General features: G+C 36.0%; 1 protein-coding gene across 3 annotated transcripts in view; it reads left to right on the top strand.

Annotated features, from left to right (window-relative positions):
- Positions 1-18,897, top strand: part of LOC136034979 (beta-1-syntrophin-like) — a 69,709-nt gene that overhangs the window by 6,142 nt on the left and 44,670 nt on the right. The window contains exons 2-5 of one of the 3 annotated variants that reach the window (XM_065716542.1): positions 562-779; positions 6,333-6,457; positions 11,659-11,797; positions 17,151-17,339. In XM_065716542.1, coding sequence (XP_065572614.1) covers positions 587-779; positions 6,333-6,457; positions 11,659-11,797; positions 17,151-17,339 — 646 coding nt within the window. In that variant the 5' untranslated portion in view covers positions 562-586. Of the gene's footprint in view, positions 1-561; positions 780-6,332; positions 6,458-11,658; positions 11,798-17,126; positions 17,340-18,897 lie in introns of those variants that run through there. The other 2 variants (XM_065716541.1, XM_065716543.1) reach the window with 2 other exon arrangements.

Raw genomic sequence — 18,897 nt, 5'->3', positions numbered from 1 at the left:
AAAATGGATTGGGGAGCTTTCAAACCCCATTCCCGTTTGTAAAGGGGTTTGTCAAGGAGCTGTTTTGCCACCCAATACAGTCTCTATGGCTAATAGTCAAGTTGGTTTATCATATTTCGCATAATGCTGATGATGTGCTTCTATTAAGCTATAGCTGTAAGAACGTAATTGAAAAATTTCCATACTTAAGTTGCATCTTGGTTCTGTTGGTCTCTTAATTAACCCTGATAAATGTGAGGTTGTTTCTTTTAATAGGTGATACCATGTGGCCAATTTAGATCTCGATAATGCTTCTCTTCCTTGCTCTTAAGTTAATTGGTTAATTGGTTGCTCTTAAGTTTAAGTTAATTGGTTAATTGGTTGCTCTTAAGTTCATTCAGTTAATTCGCTTGGAATTTTGTTTGGTTGTTCTCTTGTTCAATCATGATAAATAGAGCAGTTAAGAATCTAAGGGTAGCATATGGGAAAATTTCGCCAAATAAGGGTAGATTTAATCAAAAGGGTCTATGTAGTTTGTTTGTACAAAAGTATTTTTGAAATTCAGATTTTTTGATCTTCTAGTTTGGGGCATTTCCATGCATGCAATATGACAAGTTACGAGAGATCGGGTGCATTGGAGATTTATGCAAAAGGATCTTGGCACAAAGCCTTGGTGTCATTGGAAGCAGGCTATTTGTTTGTAACAGTCGAATCATGCAATGATGTAAGTAATCAAGATCCAGTTGATGGTGCTGTGAATGGAATTGGGGATGCTCTGAGTAGTGATCATAAATCTTTAGGTAAGTCTTTATCATGTATCACCTAACATCTGCTATGCTAAAAATCTCATCACATTTAGTAGGGTAATTTAAATCAGTTTACTGTTTTCTGACAATTTAATGTCAAATCTGACTTAATTTGTGGTGTCTGAATGTGTCCCTGTATTGTTTTCTTAAAGGTTTTGGTAAAATTCTAGTTGATTGACTTGGCTATCAAACAGTTTGTGGTAACGAACTGTAGTAAGGAGCGATCCGGCTCGATAGTAACCAAAACTCTAAAAAATTGAATTTTGATATCAATAGCTACATCAAAAGAATCGCATTTTCATGCTGATTTTAAATATATAAGTTTCATCAAGTTTAGTCTTACCCATCAAAAGTTACGAGCCTGAGAAAATTTGCCTTATTTAGGAAAATAGGGGGAAACATCCCCTAAAAGTCGTAGAATCTTAACGAAAATGACACCATCAGATTCAGCGTATCAGAGAACCCTACTGTAGAAGTTTCAAGCTCCTATCTACAAAAATGTGGAATTTTGTATTTTTTGCCAGAAGACAAATCATGGGTGCGTGTTTATTTGTTTGTTTGTTTGTTTTTTTTCCCAGGGGTCATCGTATCGACCAAGTGGTCCTAGAATGTCGCAAGAGGGCTCATTCTAACGGAAATGAAAAGTTCTAGTGCCCTTTTTAATTGACCAAAAAATTGGAGGGCATCTAGGCCCCCTCCCACGCTCATTTTTTTCCCAAAGTCAACGGATCAAAATTTTGAGATAGCCATTTTGTTCAACATAGTCGAAAACCATAATAACTATGTCTTTGGGGATGACTTACTCCCCCACAGTCCCTGGGGAGGGGCTGCAAGTTACAAACTTCGACCAGTATTTATATATAATAATGGTTATTGGGAAGTGTACCGACGTTTTCAGGGGGATTTTTTTGGTTTTTGGGGTAGGGTTGAGGGGAGGGGGCTATGTGGGAGGATCTTTCCTTCGAGAAATATGTCATGGGGGAAGAAAAATTCAATGAAAAGGGCGCAGGGCGCATGACGAATCTGGTCACGTTAGAAAAAAAACGTCAAATTCAGAGCTTAATATACAATGCTGGGTGTTCAAGTTTCACTCTTTGCCAAAATTCTGCTTTTTAATACAATTAAAAGCTTTAGCGTAAAGAGCGAGGGATTGCGGAGTGGACAACCCATTTCATATACGGAGTAATTTCTGTTCGTTTTAAGTTTTAATATCGCTCCTTTCTTTCAGTTAAAAAAACTAGTTTTTTTTATGTAATCTTGGAAAGGGGTTAGGTTATAAAAATGAAACTTTCAGGGATGGGTCTAAAGGCTAAAGTATGTCCTGCGAAGGTATTTTGAAGTACCCACCTCTACTCCTCCGTTTAGAGGGCCCTGAAATTCACCTACATGACAGGTCTATACCTATTGAAATTTTGACAAAACAACATTTTACCTTAATTTTCAGTTACCAGTTGCATTTTCTCTGCCTTTAGTTCTGAAAATGCAATTCCTGTTATTTGAGTAGAATTCTGAGCCATGTCAAAGTTTTTTTTTTCAAAATTTAGGAAATGTATATGCATATATTTAAAACCTTATAAATTGGGATTGAGCAAAGTTGTTAAGCTGAAAACAATTTTGTTGTACTTCATTCAAGCAGAATATCTATTTTGAAAGATTTCACTTTTATAACACACACATTTTTAAAGGTCATCAAAGGTCAGGGCCCTCTAGAGGGAGAAGGAGTGGAGGTGGGTACTTCAAGACACCTTCCCGGGACAATACTTTAGCCTTTAGACTCATACCTGAAAGTTTGATTTTCCTAACCTAACCGCTTTCCAAGATAGCCAAAAGTCAATCAACTAGAATTGTACCAAAGGTTTTAAACATGTATTATAATTTGGTTTGACTGGGGCCTCTAGGTTTTCTTAAGCTTTAGGTGTACCTTATAGGTTAAGTTTTAGGTGTTTTCCCCCTAAAGCTAGATTAAAAAATATATGTCTAAAAAACTGAGGAATTCCTTGAAAAGGGGGTTGGCAGACGTTTAAAAAAAAGAATGTTTTCTGGGGAACATCATGGCTATTTCATGTGTGCTGGTGAAGACATGGTAGTAATTTTGGCCAGCTCTGGTATATGCGCACCGCCAAGCAATTTCCCAGGAGATGAATGCATGACTGGGAACTTTGCTTTATTCAAGATTTCAATGGGAATATTTCTGTTTATGCTGTTCGTATGTATTTTTAATGTGTTCTTTTTTGGGAGGGGGTATTGCCTCCTTCTGCTAGCGTCAATTCTGTGGCAGTGGCGTTAATTTGGTGTGGGTGGCATTTGCCGCCTCCGAGGAAGTTCTGATCTCCTTCCCAGATTTGGAAAACACCTTTTTATTATATTTTCATTGAAAATAATTTTTTTTTTATATATATATTTTCATTGAAAAAGTGAAGAAAAACAAAATTACCTTCTTCTTAGACTTGGAAAAACACATTACTTCCTCATAATATCCTTGAAGTGATGCCACTGTGTTTTAGTAACCTTGGAACTAAATTCACATCAAATGACTCTATTAAAAGTTCAAGAGGATCATCAGTTTCAGTCCATTCATGTTTCATTAATAAAAACTAGAAATATATAAGGAGAATCTTGACCACATCCGCGTTTGTATAACTGAAGATGTAGTTCTAATATTGGTAACTGTTGTAACCTGGAAACTAAATTCATAGTGGGTGGCTATCATATGTTCAAGATTCGTTTCTGTTAATGCTTGTACCATAACTAGATATTGTTGGTGGTTGATTTTTTTTATTTAAGGAATAAAAGATACGCCCCCCCAAAATTGAAGCTTTAGCTTGACTAGGCTGGACTTGACTATATAAATCTTTCAATTTTTTGTTTGGAAGGTCCTCTCTTCTATTATTCCTGCAGTTTTACAGTTCAGTGATTTTGCATTGGCAGACCTGGCTTCTATATTCCAGACAAGAACTTTGGATAGTGAACTTGGAATTATTATAAATGAGCTTAAAGCTCCAACCCTTCTTTAAAAAAAGTTGTGTCTGAAGGGGCGTTTGTTTATTCCTTTTTGATTTATTATTTTCAATATATTTAAGTATATTTTAGAGACCATTTTTTTGATTTTGTTCCAGACGATTCTAGTGTCTAAGTTTACTTTCAATTATTTACAAAATGGATATCGATATTTAGACTGCTTGTTTCATACCATCTTTATTTTTACAAAATCTATATATCCTTGTAGTGGTTATATTTCGTTTCTAGTCTTGCAGGGAGCTATTAGATGCCATAGTTTTGTTTTTGTATGGTATTGTAAATACAACCGTTTTTATGGCACTTGGTATTTACCAAGTGACATATAGCAATCGCAATTACTGTCGGTTGGTCAGTCAGTCCCGGTTTCGCTAGTTTGGGCACTTCCAGATAAGCTTAGACTATGAAATTTGGCAGGCGTATCAGGGACCACACCAGATTAAATTAGAAATAGTCTTTTTCCCGATTCGACCATCTGGGCGGGGGGAGCGGGGGAACAATTAATTCAGAAAAATTAGAAAAAAATGAGGTATTTTTAACTTACGGATGGGTGATTGGATCTTAATGAAGTTTAATATCTAGAAGAATCTTGTGTCTCAGAGCTCTCATTGTAAATCTCGAACGGTTCCGGTGCCATTCGGAGGAGTTGGAGGGGGAAACCTGAAATCTTGGAAAACGCTTTGAGTGGAGATATTGGGATGAAACTTGGTGGGAAAAATAAGCGCAAGTCCTAGATACGTGATTGACATAACTGGAACGGATCTGTTCTCTTTGGAGGAGTTGGGGGAGGGGTTTATTCAGAAAAATTAGAAAATGAGGTATTTGTAACTTACGAACGCGCGATCGAATCTTAATGAAGTTTAATATTTAGAAGGACCTCGTACCTCAGACCTCTTATTTTAAAAAAACAAGTGGATCCAGTGTCATTGGGTGAAGTTGGGGGGGGGACCGGAAATCTTGGAAAACGCTTAGAGAGGAGATTTCGGGATGAAACTTGGTGGAAAGAATAAGCACAAATCCGAGATACGTTATTGACATGACCGGACCGGATCCGCTATCTTTGGGGGAGTTGGGGGGATCTAATTCGGAAAAATAAGAAAAAATGAGGTATTTTTAACTTACGAACGGGTGATCAGATTTTAATGAAATTTGGTATTTAGAAGGACCTCGTGTCTCAGAGCTCTAGTTTTAAATATAGACCGGATCCGGTAACATTGGGGGGAGTTGTAGGGGGAAACTGGAAATCTTAAAAGGCTAGACCGGATCCGCTTTCTTTGGGGGGGCTGGGGGGATTTGCTAGTTTGGGAACTTCCAGATAAGCTAGGACAATGAAAGTTGCCAGGCGTATCGAGGACCAGACTAGATTAAATTAGAAATAATTTCTCTTCCCCGTTTCGAGCATCTGGGGGGGGGGGGGAGCGAGCGAACAAGATAGTTGAGAAGAATTTTTTGCCGATAAAACAAATGATTGTTTTTCTTAAGTATGGCTTGTGATATAGGGTGTGATTCTCTCTAAGGGCGCGAGAGGTCTCTGGTTTGAATCCCGGACCACCCCAATTTTTAGGTGAAGAAAATCTGAAACTAGATACTTGGTCAATATTGCGATCGCTGAAAGTTGGCAGGCGTATCTGGGACCTGACCAGATTGAATCAGAAATAATCGCTTTCCCGGTTTGACCATCTGGGGAGGGGGGGGGGGTGGAAGGACGGTTAATTCGGAAACATTAGAAAAAGTGAGGTATTTTTAACTTACGAATGGGTTATCGGATCTTAATGAAATTTAATATTGAGAAGGACCTCGTGTATTAGAGCTCTTCTTTTAAATCCTGACCGGATCCGGTGACATTGGGGGGAGTTGGAGGGGGAAACTGGAAATCTTAGAAGGCCGGACCGGATCCGCTTTCTTTGGGGGAGTTGGGGGGGATTTGCTAGTTTGAGAACTTCCAGATAAGCTAGGACAATGAAAGTTGCCAGGCGTATCGGGGACCAGACTAGATTAAATTAGGAATAATTTATCTTCCCCATTTCGACCATCTGGGGGAGGGGGGAGCGACCCAACAAGATAGTCGAGAAGATTTTACTGCCGATAAAACAAATGATTGTTCCTCTTAAGTATGGCTTGTGATATAGGGTGTGATTCTCTCTAAGGGCGCGAGAGGTCTCTGGTTTGAATCCCGGACCACCCCAATTTTTAGGTGTAGAAAATCTAGAAACTGGAAAAATGCGGTATTTTTAACTTACGAACAGGTTATCGGATCTTAATGAAATTCGATATTTAGAAGGATCTCCTGTCTTAGAGCTCTTATCATAAATCTCACCGGATCCGTTGACATTGGAGGGAGTTAGAGGGGGAAACCGGAAATCTTAGAAAACGCTTAGAATGTAGAGATTGGGATGAAACTTGGTAGAAAGAAGCTCTTGGCTCTTCCGACCTTGTCAAAAGTGCTATATGAGCTCTTGGCTCTTGTTCTATTTTACTTTGTTTTTTGAAAGTCTCAATATTCGCTTTATTATTTGGGCCATGATTTTACAGAAGCAGCTCCTTCCGGCAAGAAAAGGTTGGTTAGAGTTATCAAACCGGAAAGCTCAGGTCTTGGTATTTCAATCAAAGGTGGGGCTGAAAACAAAATGCCAATTCTGATTTCCAAAATTTTCAAGGTAAATTTTTGATTCTTTTATATGTTTGAACTGTAATTTTAGGGGTACTGTGTATACTTAAGGTCGTTACTATTACAGTTTTCGCTGGCTGAACAAAGCAGTCCCTAAAACTCACCAGAAGAACTTGCAAACTATATACCTCTTGTGGCATTGAACCTCATGCTAAAGTTATAGATGGGGAACGCCTATTTTTTTTTATTTTTTTTTTTTATTTGTTATTTGTTACCCGCTTGTTTTGACAAATTAAGCGGAGTAAAAACATTAAGGAAAGAAAAACGAAATAACACAAACAATACAATTAATACAGTCTAATCAAAGGGTGGTAAGGGCCCAAGCGTTGACAGGCCTCAGCACCTAATCTAGCATAGAGTTTTTTATAAACGAAAATAATATCAGTGGCACGAAACTTTCTGATAATCTTCTGATTTCTATAAGAACGCGGCAGATACAATAAATATTTACAATAACGAGAATACATAACTCTTATGCCCTGCAAATCTTGATTATTAAACAACGGGCGCAAACCGGAAAGAAACAATATAGAATGATCGTAATATGTAGAATAAAGTCTGGATAAAGCCTTTCGTGAAAATCTGCCTCGGTTCGGGACAATTTTCGCGTACCCTTTTTTAAGTTTACTTTTAATATCATTTAGCCCACAGGATCGAAAAGCCGATAAAGATGAACAAATACTAATACCAAGCCACCGAATCGAAGAAACGAGCTTAACTGAAAAATAACCACAATCAAGATCACTACTTTCATGCTTAGCATTAAAAACTAAATATTCACATTTTTCAGTATTAAGTTTGAGGCCGATTTCCTCAAAAGACTTAGAAACAAGCTGGGTCGACTTAATTAGGCTAGATTTAGTGCGGCTGATCAAAAGTAAATCATCTGCATATGCAATGTACGAAAGAGTAGTTAGGCAATATGCAAACAGCTGTATCAATATTCTTGTGTAGCTCAATACAGTTGCTTTGAAGGCAAAAATATTCAATCGAAAGAGGTACATATGGAGTTTTTTCAGGGGGAGGGGCTACATATTCAGAAAATGCTACAAATAGTAGCTTTATATGAAAATGTAACAAATTAAATGCAAAAATTGCAGAAATATAAAGATTTTGGGGGTGGCGTCTAAATTATCATCAGTCTAACTTACTAGGCACGCGGGGGGGGGGGTCTAAATTATTGTCACCAAAAAGTCTGCCAGAGGTTGTCGGGGGAATGGGACATTAGAACTGGCTTCCTATTTATATATCTTGTGCATAATGGCTCGACCTGACTTCTGTGGAGGATAGAAGGAATAGAGGTAAAAATATTGTCATCAGGGCGTTTACCAGAGGTGGTTGTTAGATATAAACCAATCTTGATAGTAACTTACGGGCAAAAATTATTCCGTTACATGATAGGGGTTTCCCCTCCTAAATACCTCGCTCTTTACGCTAATGTTTGACTCTTTGTAACAACGCTGCTTTTTGAAGTAATAAAAAACTTTATTGTAAAGATTCAGGTATTGAGGAGGGGCAGCTCCTGTCATATAACGGACTAAATTTTGCAAATAATGCCGGGAAATCCATGATACACCCCATGGTAGTGACACTGCCATGATATTTTTATTAATTTTTTCAGGCGGGGGACAGCCCCCCTTATATACGGAATAATTTCTGTTCGTTTTAATTTTTAATGTTGCTCCTTACTTACAAATGATTTTTTTTTATTTAATTTGTTACGATCTTTCAAATATTACCAGGGAACTGCCTCTGCAAAATCTCACCTCGAAATCGCGCAAATTTTGGCGGTTCATCGGGATTTCTTGGCTTAGTATTAAAAACGCCATTGGTTAAGAATCACCATAATCAGCCCTAACAAAGACAGGCTCTTCACATAACTATATAGAAGACAAAACCATGATCTATGAAACGCTCAATTCGGATACGTCCAATACCGATATGCCCAATACGGATACTTTTGACACCGTTGTGCTCGATATCACTTACAGCCCTTTCCCCAGGACCATGGAGAGTCATATGATCATCAAAGCATTGCTATTGGACCTTTAAACTATGCTGAACAAAATGGCTCGAAATTTTCATCTAACGACTTTGGAGAGGAGGGAGGGGGCTAGCTGCCTTCTAATCTTTTTGGTTACTTGAAAAGGGCACTAGGAATTTCAATTTTCGTTCAAATAATCCCCCTACCGATATTCTAGGACCATTTGTTCGATACGACCACCCCTGAGGAAAACATAAAAAAAACAAATAAACACGCATCCATGATCTTTCTTTTGGCAAAAAATACCTAATTCCACATTTTTTTAAGATGGGAGCTTGAAACCTATAGTAGGGTTCTCTGATATGCTGAATTTGATGGTATGATGGAGGAAGAACTGGTCTTTAAAATTTTGTCATGAGGGCATATACCAAAACAGGAAGTCCTGTCTTACCTAAATTTTGTGGAAAGCAAAAGCGTGGCCTAAACTTGCGCATTTTTAGGATATGGATCTGGTCCGACCTCTGTGTGTATGGGTGAGAAAAGGAGAAGGGATGAAAAGCTCTTTTTACATGCCTAAATACTCGTTATTCTTATGAAAATCATTCAGTCAATCCTGCTCAGCAGATAACATCATGGTTTTGGATGTCCATACTCAATCAGAGTTTCGTGGAGGAAAGTTTATATTCTTGTCACATGCGTCCATCAGAATGGCCTATTGAATGGTAATTGCAGTTTCTAGAGCTTTAATTAGATTTAGAGGAGAGGGAATCGAGTTCAATCTGATATTGAGCATTTTGCCAGAAACGAGAACTCAGTGAGTTTAGTCTGTTTCAATATTTGGTGGACATGCGACTCGTATCCGTAAACTAATTGTTTTGTGGAAGGCTCATTACCGCTTTGCCGAGCCGTCAAACAGGGTATCAAATCTATCGTTTGGGAAACGAAATAAGTAATTTTATCACATTACGAGTTTCGCAATTGCCACCTATGTGCTGCAACCCTTAACGGGCACCCATTCGTTTTCAATCCTTTTTGTCTGCATCTCTCCTCTGGTCGTCCTGCTTTTTGTTCTGCCCCAACTAGACTGCCAATTTTGACAGAAAAGATTTTGTTGTATAAAATTGGCAAAAACTTACTATATGTTTAATTTTTTGCGATTTGTGGAAAGGAACCTATGTTTTTATTTCTCTCTTTTTCCCCTCCTGCTTAAAAAAGGGGCTTTTAATTGTTAGGGGCTAAAATCGTTTATTTGAAAATTTCTTAAAACGCAGAAAAAGTCGGTAGTATCAAAATCAGAAAAAAAAGTAATGCTTCGGCGTTTGGTCGCGAATCTTGATGAGCAGTTATATGCTGATTCTGCAACTTTTAAGTCCATGAAAACACATGTAAATACGACTCTTCTCATCCGGTTTTTTCATTGAGTGATTCCCAGTTATTGTTTGTTGTATTTTCTTTATTTCTTTCTCTTTACTATATGTTTAATTTTTTGCGATTTGTGGAAAGGAACCTATGTTTTTATTTCTCTCTTTTTCCCCTCCTGCTTAAAAAAGGGGCTTTTAATTGTTAGGGGCTAAAATCGTTTATTTGAAAATTTCTTAAAACGCAGAAAAAGTCGATAGTATCAAAATCAGAAAAAAAGTAATGCTTCGGCGTTTGGTCGCGAATCTTGATGAGCAGTTATATGCTGATTCTGCAACTTTTAAGTCCATGAAAACACATGTAAATACGACTCTTCTAAAATAAAAGGAAATACTAAAAAATTATGTAATAAAAATGTAATAAAATTTCATATATAATTTCATAAATCAGATATTTTTTTTATAATAATGAAATTAAAAGATTAAATAAAATTTAATAAAAATATTCTCAATTTAATAAAAGTTAAAAAAAATATCAAAAGCTCAAAAAGGAAGAAAAGTAAACGAACTTTTTAATGTCCACTCTAAAATAAGTAATTTATATACAATTTATGTCCTGAAAAGAGAAAGGTATAAACGTGTTCTAAACGGGAAGTAGGAAAAAATTTAAGAAAGCCGAACCAGGTTTCAGCCCTCCCACCGACCTAGACTGTTTCTCAACAAGTAAAAACTTATTGACAGCATTATTTTATAATCTTTTAAATCGAATCGGGTCCCCCGGATAACTTTTCCTCCTATTCTACAGCGCACAGATAAGCTGTATAATAGGCTTCTCGTACGTTCATCTTCTTCATAACGTACAATTTTATTTTTATATAACATATGTTAAAGCTGAAAAATTAAAAAACTTAAAAAAAACTTTTTCGCATGTTGACCAAATGGTCTGCATTGCGCAGGTACCGGTCTTCTGATTCACTGCCTTCTACCGGGAGTGCAACATGTGGTTGGGGGTAAATCATCCGACGCTTCCCGTGTTTTCCCCCCAGGTTTCTCCAGATACCCATTTAGAGCTGGATCGACTCTGGCACCGCTGAGCAGAGTCACACCATTGACCCCCGTCAGTGGTGTACCAAGGACATAAAAATCATGGACTTGTATTTTTAACTTGCAAGTGGGTGATCGGATCTTAATGAATTTTGATATTTAGAAGGACCTCGTGACTCAGAGCTCTTATTTTAAATCCTGACCGGCGTTAAGCCTGTGATTTTCCTTTTAAAGCAATCTATTGATTCTTAGAATTTTTCTAGAGCTCATACCATATGAGCTCGTGGCTCTTGGCTCTTCCGACCTCGTCACAAGTGCCATATGAGCTCTTAGCTCTTGTTAAAGTCTGGAATATTCATAATTGTCCTAATTATTTCCCAAAATATTTATTTAATTGTTTTGTGTGTTGAGAAGTTGTTAAAGGGTGAAAAAAAGTAATTGAGATAAAGAAGAACTTAGGGGGCGGGGGCAACATTTCAGAGTATGTTTGTAGATGTTGTTGATCAGTTATTTGTTAGTTTTTGAACTTAATAAATGTGAAAAAAATGTAAATATACAATATTTTTTCTTAAAAAAAGAAAGACCATTGAAGTTTTTTGGAAATATCTATAGAAAAATCTGCTATTTTCAAGGAAGCAGAATTTGCAGACATGGCTGCAGATGCTACTGATTAGTTATTTGTTAGTTCTTGAACTTAACAAATATAAAACAAATTATATATACCGTACTTCTTCCTAAAAAAAAGGAAGACCAGTGAAGATATTTGAAAATAGACAGCAGAACTTTAAAGAAGCCAAATTTTAGGGGATGGCTGCTGATCTTACAGAGCAGTTATATGTTGGTGATGCTATTCTGAGTGTCAATGGTGAAGATATGCGAAATGCCACGCATGATGATGCTGTTAAAGCTTTAAAGCAAGCTGGAAAAATTGTTGAGCTTGAAGGTAGGCTCAAAAATATTTTTGTTTAAGATGGATATCCCTGTTGTATTATCTGCAAAAATGTTGCAGAAATTAGGAGTATTAATTGAACTTCTTAGATGCTAATCCTACCCTTTCGAGATTTCGACATCAGTGATAAAAACAAGTTCGATCATAAATCGCTAAATAATTTATCTGTTTAATATAATATATATTAATTAGATTATTTAAATATTTATGCTCAAACCATAATCAAACATAACAAAAAATTCGTGGACATTGTTTCCCGGCATAAAGCTTATGTTATAAATTTTTGACAGCCTGACAGCTATACCATGCACCGAGAAAATCTTTATATTATAGGATTCACTAATTTCAGATCTGTTCAGTCACTGACCCAAAATATGATATTATCTAGATTTCTGCTAAGATTTTTTTTTTAAGACCTAAACTTGTTTAAAAAAGAAAAAAACGTCCTATTTTACATGTCTTTTCGACCTTTTCAACGTATTGAAAAAAATGTAATTCGGTAGTAAGATTCAGTTAAATCTCAGCTATCGAACAGTCTATCCCGTTAAAAAAGGAAAATTCTTTTTGGATGTGCTACAATTTGTTATAACTGTGTGCTTATGCTCTATGTTGTGTGCTTTTTTTTTAAATACTTCTATTTAGGAATCATATTTTTATATTTTATTTTTTGTGCTGCATTTGTTAATTGAGCTAAAATTTAGATTTCTTGTAGAATATGTCTATTATGATGAATTCTGACCATTATTTAAAATATGAAAGCACAAGATAATAGACAAATAAATCAAGGTCGACTAGTGTAGTTCAGGTTCCAAATGCTCTCAGGGCAATTCATAACTTTTCATATGCTTTTGGCCCTTTTCAAAATTCTTTTTCCTCTGTTCAGAAAAGTAGGGATTTTCCTGAGAACATAATAATAGTCTTTTCCTATCGGCGAAGGAAAATTGCCTTATTTCTCATATAAGTGTATAGAATTATAGTTTGGGATGCTTTAGCTTTAATGCCTGAGAGAAAAGTTTTTCGTTCAGGGAAGTAAGATCTTAGCAGTTTGGTTAGGAAAAGTGGGCCTCGTTAATCTGATGGATTGATGTAAGTTGCATTACATGAACAAAGATAAAAACTTGTTTTTAAAGATTCTGCTTAAAAGAAAAAAAGTAAGCTCTCAGCTGGAAGTCAGTGTATGTATTACTGAATAATTCAAAGGGTTGCCAACTCTCTGCCACCCACCAAGTATCTCGGAGTGCCTTGGATGGCGCACCTCCACCACGCTGCGCCTTTTTGTGCACTATTTGTTCGAGGAGACATGGTCAGACTATGCCATTTGTGGTGCATGTCACCTGGTCTTCATAACTTTTTTAAGTGGACAACCCCTTGTATAAATTAGTTTGCAGAAATAGACGTTCTGACTAGGATTAGGCAAGGAAAATATGTGTTAAATTATCTTTGTTAGTGGTTGATGATAGTCTATATTCGGTCTATTCAAAACTATGCGATCTTAAAAACTACATAGCTTTGTATTTAACTCTGGTCAGTTTTGAATCAAACCTACACACAGAAGGATATAGGGTAATTACCTATTTCTCATTCAGCCAGTTTTTAGCCTTTTTTTTTTTTAGTTTTTAGAATCACTCGGGCCTATGCGGTTCATTAATTCAAGTACCGGAGAATTTTTTTTTTGGTCGGGAATGATTTGAAATTAGAAGTAATCCATTATTTAGTCCAGTTTTTTCCAATTTCCCGATGAGTCTTTTGGACCAATGTTAGACAAATGTAGGTATAATTTTTCGTGAAGGATGGCACTTAATGGCCACTTATCCTTATGGCCTCTAGGCTTATCAGGAGCAAAACTATAACTCTATAATTACCATTACTGCTTTCGTCATTTTCATCGTCATCCTTACAGACACTGTCACTATTGACAATAACGTTATCTTTCTCATGGTAGTAGTCATTTTGTCGTTGACAACGATAATTATCGCTAAGTATCATCTTTGTCGTTTTCTATATTATTCTTGTATGACAAAAAAAAACAGGAAAAAAATAGACACATCGCAGCTTCACATGCGAAAAATTGATTTTCCTTGTTCCTCAAGATAGGGGACTGTAATTCTCCTAATCGGGATTTTAGGTATGATAAATCCATCGGTGGCGAAGTTTTCAGTTTAATCTGACAACATTTCTCTGGGGCTCCAGGCTATTTATCTAAATTCCCATAAATATGTTTTCGAAATAAACTTTTAACTATTAGGAATAAGGGAGATAACAGTGGCCATTCCTTGATCAGCTTCAAACGACGATTCTTCCTCACTTGGCAGTTGTTTCCTCAAAAATGTCTACAAAGCTTCAACTTCCTATAATCGTTCCATCCTTTCGGTGCTTCCTTTGTCTACCTTTGATAAGGATTGTTTCCTTGATCAGTGCCAACGTAAGCCAACACTTGGTTCTGTGGCAGACTCCCTACCCTTTCCTGTTTTCATTGAGTGAAACCAATGCAAATGAATACCGATACTCGAGTAACACCAGTGCTACTCATAGCATTGGTTTTGGTTGCCAAGAGTGAAACACTATCGATATCAATAACTACTAGCATACAGGAGGCCGTGTTCAGGTTATTGGGGTTAAGGGGCTCGACCCCCCCCCCCCAAAAAAAAAATATCTGTCTGACTCTTGAAATACGTAACAAAATTGAATATAAACAGATGTTGATGCGTTTAAAGTTGTTTAAGCCCCTCCCCCGAAAAAAATCTTTGTGAACTCCCCCCCCCCCCAAAAAAAAAAAAATTATTGATACGGCCTTGACTATAAAGTTTTATTTTTCTCAAAAACCCGAGCAAAAAAGAGAAAATTTTATTAACCAAAACTAACTTTAAAGGATATTTTCCTTGTTTTTCAAAAAAGGGGCCTCCGTCAGTTAAGGGTTTTGACCATGATAAATCGATTGTTCAGTTCAGGATTTGCCCACACAATAAAGAAGAAAAAAGACTTTTTGTGATGCATTTTATTTCGTGAGTCATGTAAAGGTACTAGATATTTTGATTTTTCGTTCCAATGAACCCTCTCCCCAAACTCTGTGACCCCCTCTAAAATGAGCTCAGTCCTAGTGAAAATGAAAAAAAGGAGGCACATACCCATTCGAAAATGTCATCTTCCTTGTTTTTCAAGATGGAGGACTGTAAACCTCTGGCAAAGGGTTTGCAACAGTGTTGTATGTTCTATTTCGATTTGATGTCATACTTCAGGGGTTTTAGGCTTGTTCCCGAAATTCTCAAAAAAATTCTTTTCCTAATTACAGGCTAGTGTTCAGTTGAATATGAACGAAAGTTAAAATTTATAAGTTTTTTTCGAATGTGAAATATCCGTCGCTTGAGTTTTTAAAGAATTCAGTTTTAAGTTTTGGTTTCAATGGGCCGTGGTTCACTCTTTACTAGGTAGCAGTTAATGCTCAACCATCATATGAACATAGCTTTTAAATGTCATTGCGATACTAAGGGTATCCCAAAATCAAGAATTTCCCGTAGGAGGGGGAGGCTGTAGATGAATATCTTAAACACACCATGCAAAGGTAATTATTTTCTCTTCGATATATTTTTGACATACTTTCTTGCTTCAGGGGGTAGGTGGGTGGGTGTAAGGCCAGAATTTAGAATTTAGATATTAGATTATGCTTTATTTGCATGTGCAAATGTGCATCTTGATCAAATAAGATAAAGAACTGAAATAATGGGGCTTCCTGCCTGTGTGCTAGGATTCCATGATGTATTTACAGAGCCCCAAAAGTTGCTAAGCACTGGCCTATATTTATGATCTAAATAGGATTTATTGTTTATTCATATCTTCATTTAAGATTTTGGTTTCGTACTTGTTCTGCTTTATAACTTAAAAAATAATCTTATAAAAAGATTATAATGATTTATAATCTTTTATATTATTATAATGATTTTCCATATAAATCTTAACATCTTTCTTTGTATTTCAACAGTTTTTTTGTTTACTTTTAAAAGTGTTTTCAGAATATATAATAATGAAACTCCAATTAAAGTCGAATTATAAAGTTTTTAACTTTAAAATAATCTTCAAATTAAAAATTTAATAATAAAATTAAATTATAAAATTTAAAAACAACAATCTTTATTGAATTATAAAATTTACGAATTATAAAACAATTAAAAAACATACGAATTATACAATTTAAAATAACTATCTTAATGATTTATATATGGGATACCTTTTGACAGCGGAATGGTAAAAGCCACGCCCGTTATTTGCGGGTACCAAGGTTCAATTCCTGCTGTCATAAGGAGGGGCCTATTAATATTCAAAAATATGAACGATGGAAAAATACACTTTTGTCCTGTGGTGGCGCAGTGGGTTTGACCTTAGCTTGGTAATACGGGACCCAGAGATCGAATCATGCTGCAGCAATGCACTGCAGGGCCGACGCAGGGACCTTAGTAGTCAAGAAGCGTCGTTAATCTGATATAATACAATATCTATGGGATGTTTTAAAAATTAGGTTTACTTTTCTCTAGATTAATCTGTCTTGTTTCTATTTTCCAATGTTATCTCTTGATTTGTTTGCATGCTTCTCTCCTATTTCGGCTGCTTTCTCTTTTTGTTTGTTCGCTGTAGCAGCATACCTATTTGTATCATTGTTGCCACTCCCCCCTTCCGCCCATGAATAGAAAAATACCAATGCGAAAACATTATGAAAGCAACAATTCTGAATAATTTTGCCCATAAGAAATCATTTGGAGTGTCAGTCCGAACATAAATGTAAAGAATAATAAATAAAGTAAAAACAAAAAATTAACAGCAAGGATCGATTTGATGGTTATTCACTTGTTTTTTATGTTTATTCTACAATGTTCATCCCCTACCCTCTATGCTGAGATCTAGCTAAACTGGAAACAATTTCGTAGGGAGCTTACCCCCTCCCCCCGAAATTTTACTCCGACTCGTAAAAACGTAACAAAATGCATATAAACAAATTTTTGATGCGTTTCTTAAAGTTTCATTTTACACCCCCCCCCCAAAAAGAAGGCTGCCTTAAGCCTTGACTAGAACCCACTGTGACAGTCAATATCAAGATTTTATGAATGTCAAAAAGTTAAAATTTTTGTTGTTGTAGCATTTAGCTCAGAAGAAAGAACGAATTGCACTGTTACCGTATAGAATATATTGAATCTTGAAAAGGAAGATGTTTGTTGTTCTGTAGCTTAATTTGTCTTGTTCGTTTTTTCCAGTTTTTGCTTATGTACTGTTTGCATGCTTCTTCTTTAATTTGGCTTCTTTTCCTTTTTGTTTGTTGCTGTGGTACCATTGCTAGTGGTATCATCGTTCTTCGTTTCAGTCAAGTATATGAAAGAAGTAACCCCATATATGTTGAAGTCAGCCATTTTGAATGATATTGGCTGGCAGTTGCAGAGAACTTTTATGTCGACTGAGCCTCCAGAGACTCCTTCAGGATTGAGTTCAGATACAAGATTTATTCCTCTCCAGTTGTGTTACTTGACGAGAAATTTTAAGTGCCTTGATAATGGTAAGGACCTCACAGTTCCTTGTTAATATTGTAAGCTTAGTTTTTATTTCAAAGTCGAATTTTCCTACTAAATTCGTAAAGGTAGATTAATTGGACTGAGTCGAAGCTCGGGCTACAAGAGCCCATTACCTCCACAATAAAAAAATAATTAATTATGGAGTACTAATATTTAGTTTCCTGATTTTAATTATGTTGCTTGTTAATTTATTACGGTTTTTGTCCCGCCCTCCGATTTTGAACAGTAAGTTTTTTGTTTTTTCTTTGAAAATGCTTTTTTTTTGTATTTTCATTGGAAAAATTAGAAAAAAGCAGACCCCCTCCGAAATTTTGAAAAATAAATTCGCCCAACATTTTCGTGAATTGACGCCATTGACCAAGGCTCATTGCTTTCACGCAAAAAAAAACTAATTATTGGTCCGAGGGACCAATATTTAATTTCCCATTCTTAGCGTATATTTTGACAACTATCGAATATTACTTTCTTTTATAACTTCGTTATAACTTATACTAACTTATAACTTTTATAACTTCAATAATAAACTTCTTCTTTTTCTTCTTCTTCTTCTTAAGCTTGTCCTCCAGCTTAACGCTCACTTTATGGAATGCCTCCACTTGGTAGCTAACCCCGTCCGGGCATTCTTCTATTAGATGCCACCTTGTTTCCAAATTGCTTATGATCAATTTGTATTCTAATATCCAGTGTTTCTGGAACACTTCCAGAAAAGAGACACTGGTAAAAAATAACAACAATATAATGGTTTTTCTCTTTGGGTAATCTAGTAAAGGACGAAACCTAGTCCATAGTAACCGAAAATTTTAAATTGCGCCATGAAAAAAAAACTTAATTGAGGAAGAATCACAATTTGAAGCTGATTCAAGAATGATAACTCTTATTTCAATAGATCTTGTTGGTTAAGTATAATATGAAAATACATTTGCATAAATTTTGAAAAAATAGCTTGAAATCCCACATATATGGTGAAAAATTAAAAATTAAAAATGATTTTCTTCGTCGAAACATAGTAAATTTCTTTTTCATTAAAATCGTCTTTCATTGATTCAAATTGGTTTGGGTTATATTTTTCTTCTTCTATATTTATGTTGACATGTAGGCGTCCCCAGTTAAAAGTTTTCCTTCCCTTTTTCCAATCTTCACGCTCAAACTATCGCTTTTTTTATGCATAGAGGTTTAAATATATTATTTTTGTTATTCATTGAATAAAAAAAAAACATTATGGGTTCACGAAAAAAGGAAACCCACCCAAAGAATTCCCTGCCTCTTCAAGAAACAAAAATAGTTCCATCACTGGGAGTTTAAGCCCTTGTTCTCTAGAGCATTAACACTAATGGAGATACTCTATTGTCAACTGATTATACAGGGTTACACAAAAAACTGGTCCCAATATTCATTGTTGTACCATTTCACTAATCACCCATCTTATCGGACTTAATTGCAGGAATTCCTAGCAGCCCAACTAGCCCTCAACCGGAGTTTCGTTAAAAGGAAAAGCGCGTCTAACACTAATCCTGCACAGGAAGCATTCGCAAAATATATCCT

This window comes from Artemia franciscana, chromosome 13, assembly GCF_032884065.1.
Source record: "Artemia franciscana chromosome 13, ASM3288406v1, whole genome shotgun sequence".
In the NCBI taxonomy this organism is placed as follows: domain Eukaryota; kingdom Metazoa; phylum Arthropoda; class Branchiopoda; order Anostraca; family Artemiidae; genus Artemia; species Artemia franciscana.
This window is presented reverse-complemented; position numbering and strand designations above follow the sequence as displayed.